Source organism: Camellia sinensis, chromosome 14, assembly GCF_055761805.1.
Source record: "Camellia sinensis isolate YWXY chromosome 14, ASM5576180v1, whole genome shotgun sequence".
Lineage (NCBI taxonomy): Eukaryota > Viridiplantae > Streptophyta > Magnoliopsida > Ericales > Theaceae > Camellia > Camellia sinensis.
Window position 1 is genome coordinate 20,457,821 of NC_138974.1, and position 6,877 is coordinate 20,464,697.

Consider the following 6,877-nt stretch of genomic DNA (forward strand, 5'->3'; position numbering starts at 1 on the left):
TATTCCTTCTTTATCCAGTCCATTACCACTCAAACTTCTCATAAACCCATTAAGCGGCCCAGTTTCATCCTCACTCTTGCTTCCTTCATAATGACCTTGAGCTGTACACAACTTAGCAGAAGTTGTTCCCGTGCCTGCTTTTATCACTCATCTTCCCGAAGCAACTTCTACCGTCTCATCCACTATCGAGGTAGAACAATCATTCGGAATCTTCTCCACCACCCTAGGTACATTGGTTGCCATCTCATCCTTGTAAGATCTTGCCACATCAACGGAGGTGTCCAGCTCATTTTGTACTGAATCCTCTACCGCAGCCTCCTTCTTGTTCGAATGCTTACCATACCCAGCAACATGGCTCAACATCCCAATTGCACTGCAAAGATCATCCTTCTTCAGAGATGAATTCACTTTAAAGGGTTCACCCATCATTTTAGTTACCATCACCTGCTCTTCGCACACTCTAACTGGATACAATATACCATTACATTTGATATAGACTACTGTGTTTATGGAATACATTACATTTGTTGCTACTTTTATCCTTCCACAGCTAAATGATGTTTGATTTGAAGTATCCTCATCTAACCGAAGTATTTCTCCCCATAACCGGCCAATCTTCATGAACGTATCATTGCTCCATAAATTCAGGGGAACCCCATAACAACAGAGCCACACACTCCTTTCCGGAGTTAAACACACCCCTATTTTCCACTTTGTGACTGATATACACCATTATTTTAGGCATTTATCTAAGAGGACCAGCTGAGAATTCATGACCTCTGCTGATGAAAACGACACTACGGCCATTTTTCCCCTTCCTTTTCTGACCATAACGTCCTTCAAACCAATTTGATGGACACTATCACGAAACTCAGAGAAAGCATAACAGCTTTTCAATTTGGCGATAACACTATCATACAACCAACTATTTCTTGATTCCACCCCCATTATGACATGCGCTATATTTCCTTGTTTGTTGCCTTGAACTACGACATCTGCGTAGGATTGATGATCCATTAGCTCCTTATCTGCCCTACCATCATTTCTACCCACAAAACCACTCGAATTGTCTCTAGGAGGAGCTACCTTTTGTATCACCCCCCCCACCCCTCATATTCTTATTACTTCTTACCTTCTCAAAATCTACTATCTTCACATGAAGTTCCTTGTCATCACACCATAACCCATTGGTTTTTTGGATTGTTACATCAGTTGCCACTGGACAATCATATCGAACAAACTCGAATCTAGATCTTGTGGACTTCCTGGTCTTGTTTGGGATGAAAACATCTTTAACTACTCCAAACTTAGAAAAAAATTGAAACAAACCTTTTGGATTCATTGACCATGGAATATTGTCTACAAAGACCGTAATGACACCCACTCTATCCTTCTGAACTCCAACCCTCTGAACTGGTCTTCTTCTCCCGTACATAACAGGTTGCCATCCACCTGCTCCACCAGTTCCGTCGTGTTTCTTTATAGCTCCAGTCCTGTTTTAATTATGACATTTAAATGTTCAGTTAAATCGCTTAAATTGTTCCTACCACCATATAAGAGTTTTAGAAACCAAATATTTTGGTCTTTAAAAGTGAAAATTTTGTTGCAAAAAACATTTAGGGACTAATTTACATTATTATGAGGATAGTCGCTAAAACATTGTCCCGAAAAGTAAAAAACAAGGCTTTTAGTGACAAATTTTTGAAAATGTCACTAATAAATAGACTTTTAGGGACAAAATAATTTGGTCTCAAGATGGTTTAGTTTTTTAGACAAAAAATTTGGTCCCAAAAGGATAATAATTCATCACTAATGTCCAATTTTTGTTGCTAAAAATATAATAACCAAACTTTTCACAACAAAATTATTTGGTCCCTAAAAAATAATTTTATCCCTAAATTTTGATCTCTAAAACCTTAATTTTTTATAGTGATATATGCATACAAAAGAGAAAATAATATTCATACTATCCTTTTAACTTCTCACAGTCATTTTTTTTTTTATTTGATCAGCAAAAGGAAATTTATTGATGAAACACATGTAAAAAATATTACACATGGTTACATAAATAAAAGTTACGAAAATGCATTATAACTTAGAAAATTGCTTAGTGGTCCGAATTTGTGTGGTTCGAATGTGTCAAGACGATATCATTTTACACCTAAAACGACATCGTTTTGAGACATTCGAGCCATTTGAACCATGAAAATTCGGATCACCTAACATTATTGTATAACTTAACCAAAAATGATTATGAGTTCTAATTTTAAAACCCTAATTCAAGCTCTAATAGTGAAACTTACCATGTGATATGATTTTTAATTTTTTCTTTTTCTTTTAGTTCTACCTCACTAAAGCTTACATTAAAACATTAATTTTAAAATTCTTAATCAATACTCAAACGTAACCGAAGTATCCCATCGAAATCGACAACCTATAGCTAGCGCAATCATCTTACCCTCCTTTTCAGATAAGTGAGAATCCATTTCAGGTCCACAGAATTTATACGCAAACTCAAATTAAACCCAACGGGTAGATGGTGGAGAATAAAAGCAAAAACACGTCCAAGTGGAGTGGAGTGAACCTCAAAAAAAATCGAGTGGAATATGTGCATTACTCCTTTTGTCTTACTTTATCGGTTCGTTATTTTATTTTTTTTTGTTATTTTAAAATATGTATTCATCTTGAAAAGTTAAAATTTTATATTTAAAAGTTTTAAAAATGATTCCTAATAAAATAATTATAAATATTTTTAAAAATAAGAATAGAAGACTAATTTTGAAATTAAACCTTTAAAATTTACATTCAAAATGTAATAATTATATTTCTTTAAAAATTTTAAATTTTAAAATGGACTATTAATATTGAAAGGGAGTATGTGTTAAATGTGGTGGTTACTTCCCTAGTTTATGAAATGTTTTTGTGTATCCTGGAGTTGTTGAAATGAAATAAATGAGGTTAACCCCAATAAATTTGATAAAAGAGAGGAAGCAAACAAGGTAAGAAGGAGAAGAAAGTGGTCGGTTTGTGAGATGGATTAATATTTTGACTTTTTGATTTTTTAATTATTTTAACTTAGACAGAGGGTCACCCATCCTAGTACTACTCTCACCCCAGCACACTTAACTGCAGAGTTCTGATGGGATCCGGTACATTAGTGTTGGTATGATCGTACTCAAAGATTAACCGCGTCTTTATTATTTTAAGCACCAGACAGACAAAAAATGTAATCGAATGAAAAATGATAATCTGGAAACGGTTCAAAAGCGGGAAATTTGTCGAAACGGTAGCAAATGTGATTGAATTGGCTATAAATTGGGCAGGTTGTCCGGAGAAGGGTGAAAAGAGAAATAAAGAAAGGGGGGAAAAAGAAGAAGAAGAAATGGGAGGAAAAAAGAAGAAGAAAGGGGCAAAAGTGGTGCAACACGAGAATTTCTTAAGGAGTCACTCATTCTAGTACTACTCTCGCTCAAGCACATAAAACTGCAGAGTTCTGATGGGATCCAGTGCATTAGTGCTGGTATGATGGTATCCAAAGATTAACCGCGTCTTTATTGTTTTAAGCACCAGACGGATAAAAAATGAAATTAAATAGAAATGGATAATCTGGAAACAATTCAAAAGTAGAAAATTTGTCGAAACAGTAGTGGAGGCAATTGAATGGGTTAGAAACTGAGCAAGTTGTCCGGAGAAAGGTAAAAAAAAGAAAAAAAAAGGGGGGGGGGAGGAAAGAAGAAGAAATGAGCAAAAGAGGTGCAACACAAAGGACTTTCTAGCGAGTCACCCATTCTAGTACTACTTTCTTCTAAGCACACTTAACTGTAGAGTTCTGATAGGATCCGGTGCATTAGTGTTGGTATACGCATGATCACATCTGAAGATTAACCACGTCTTTATTGTTTTATACACCAGACGGACAAAAAATGAAATTGAATGGAAAAGGTTAATCTGGAAACTTGGGATTAATTTTTTTGGCTTTTTTGACTTTTTTGAGAAAAAAAAAATGAAATAATTATAATTTGAATGTGACATTTTATCTTATTATCTTTTTATCGATAAAATAGCCAAAAAAAATCTCTCAACTCTTGATGCCAAATGAGTGCTTAATGAGTTGGAGTTGGATCACCACCACCACCATTTTCTCTTATATATAGCATCGCCAGTTTGTGTTAGAAAAAGTGCCAAAAAAAAAAAAAAACCCACAAACAATGGCATTGCCAAGGTTTGTTGTGCTGAAATCAAAGTATAACAACAAATACTTGCGGTACATAAATGAAGATGTGCAACAAGTGCATGGGTTTGTCCAATTCTCGGGAGAGGAGGTTGTGAGCCCGTACGTAAAGTTCCAAGTGGAGTGGGCAAAGAGTGGAAGAAAGAATGGACATCTGGTGCACATAAGGTGTTGTTACAACAACAAATACTTGGTAATAAGATGGTCTCCCAATAATCAGGGGTGGATTGTTGCTGGGGCTGACGAACCAAATGAAGACCAATCCATATGGTCATGTACTTTGTTCGAGCCCATCTATGTACAGGGCACTGATGGTGTCCGATTTCGCCATGTCCAACTCGGTCGCTATGTATGCTTATGGAGGGATCCACCCCCACGCTATGCCTGCTTATTGGCCAATTCCGCAAATATTGACAAAGATGGTTGCGATGTCTATACAATCATCAATTGGGAATCGCTGTTGATATTGCCCAAACACGTTGCCTTCAAGGGCGATAATGGCAAGTACCTCAGCGCCCGCATGATCGAGCGACACCCATATCTGCAGTTCGCATCCAGTGACATTGGAGACGAAAGAGTTGGGAACGAGGTCTTCACCACTAGTAGCGGGAGCATTCGCATAAAGTCTGATTTCTTCGGCAAGTTCTGGAGGCGCAGCCCTAACTGGATCTGGGCCGACTCAGATGACACCACCACTGCCAGCAACAACTCCGACACCTTGTTTTGGCCTGTCAAAGTGGACGACAACATCATCGCTCTTCGCAACTTGGGTAACAACAATTTCTGCAAGAGACTCACCACCGAGGGAAAAACCAGCTGTCTCAATGCCGCTGTCAGAACCATAACCAAAGAGGCACGCCTGCAGTTGGACGAAACTGTTCTCTCCAGGAAAATCTATAATGTCGATTTCCGACTCATGGACGCTAGGATCTACAACAAGAGTTTCCTCACAATGGCCAATGGAGATTCCATTAATAGGACCCATGAACCCAACACAGTAGATATCAAGCTCTCATATACAGAGACTAAGAGCACTACTTGGAAGAATTGGGATCCTCTCCTTAATTTCTGTCCTTCATTCCCTCCTTGCAGGGCCTTCGGGCCCACTTTGAGGCCCAATTTTGATAATCTGAACCGTTCATATTTTTAGATTTATTTAGTATATCATACCTGTAAAAAATCAAGTTGATCGGATATCAGAAAATATGTGTTCGGAAAACTATTTATTAAAAAATAGTTTGTAGTCCCAATTTTCTGAACGCATACTTTCTAATATCCGATCAACTTGATTTTTTACAGGTATGATATACTGAATAAATCTAAAAATATGAACGGTTCAGATTATCAAAACTGGGCTTCAAAGTAGACCCGAAGGCCCCTGCAAGGAGGGAAAGAAGGAGAGGGCTCAAGGAGGGGATCTGGACTCTACTTGGAATGCCAGCGTCTCCGTGAAACTGGGGGTCAAAACCATCATCCAAACTGGTGTCCCATTCATTGAAGACGGAAAAATCCACGTTTCCGCTGAGATTAACGCTGCGTACCAGTGGGGAGAAACTGTGACATCAACAAGTGTAGTGAAGACTGTGTACAAGATTACTGTGGCGCCAATGTCTAGGATCAAGGTGAGTTTGCTAGCCACAAAGGGTTCATGCGACGTGCCCTTCTCTTACACTCAACACGACACTCTTACTAATGGGAAGCATATTACCTACAACATGGACGATGGCGTTTACACTGGCATTAATTGCTTCAACTTCAAGTACGAGACCCAACAAGAAAAGCTCTGATGATAGTTACCTCAAGTACTGCCATGCAACCGAATAAAATTACTCTACTGCAAGACAAATAAATGTGTAGTATTATTAGCAATAGTCTTTTCCTTACTAAAATATTGTAATACTGCCCCCATTAAACCCCACCCTAATAATAATAATAATAATAATAATTAATAGATAGATATTTGTAAGTATCATCTCTGTTATAAATTCTCATAAAACTTCACTCATCTTCTAAGAATAAGTTAGAAGTTTAAAAGTCTTATTATATATATACTAAATACAATCGTATTCGCTTGCGAAAGTAACTTATACATATATATAAACATATCTTTGGTTATTGCTTTTAATTTTCATTTTTCAAGCACAATAAGGTAAAAATAAAAGCAAACATAATGAAATCATATATCCCTAGCTATGATTATCATATTAATTAATGAATTAATGATTTATTTATTTTTCCATTAATAATGATCTATGCATGGGAGCATACAAAATAAATGAGTCATGGACTCATATTTTGTTGTACACAATCAACGCCGGACATATGTTGCAACGTCTTGAATAAGCGGTCTTGCAGTGTCGGGTGATTCTGGCCTTTTTAGGAAATAGATTAAAAGTCACTTCTCAATTTTTAATTTATTTTATATCAAATCATTTCTCACATTTTTTATATATTTTTTAATTTTTTTTTTAAAAAAGTCAAAAAATTAATTTTTAACTATCTTTTCAAAACAGCTCTCTATTTGTATCCAAATAATAATTTAGTACGCACAATTAAAATTTTAAAATTTTAATTTTTATTATATCTTAATGTAAATTATTAATAAGGATAATATATATTAAAAAAAAAAAATTCTCATAGTACGCT

The 6,877-nt window shown here is 36.2% G+C and overlaps 1 protein-coding gene across 1 annotated transcript; it reads left to right on the forward strand.

Moving 5' to 3' along the window:
• The first annotated feature begins 4,166 nt into the window (after positions 1-4,166).
• On the forward strand, positions 4,167-6,184 carry LOC114286803 (uncharacterized). Its single transcript, XM_082906427.1, has 2 exons — positions 4,167-5,263; positions 5,655-6,184. The coding sequence occupies exons 1-2, from the start codon at positions 4,209-4,211 to the stop codon at positions 6,016-6,018; spliced, it is 1,419 nt and encodes a 472-aa protein (XP_082762553.1). The 5' UTR covers positions 4,167-4,208; the 3' UTR covers positions 6,019-6,184.
• Positions 6,185-6,877: the final 693 nt, after the last annotated feature.

What these genes read in the sequence shown, in the direction of transcription:
- LOC114286803 (XM_082906427.1), top strand. Translation starts at nt 4,209, where the DNA reads ATGGCATTGCCAAGGTTTGTTGTGCTGAAATCAAAGTATAACAACAAA. An exon ending in TCATATACAGAGACTAAGAG is followed by an intron (nt 5,264 to 5,654) that starts CACTACTTGGAA and finishes AGGGGATCTGGA; the next exon opens with CTCTACTTGGAATGCCAGCG.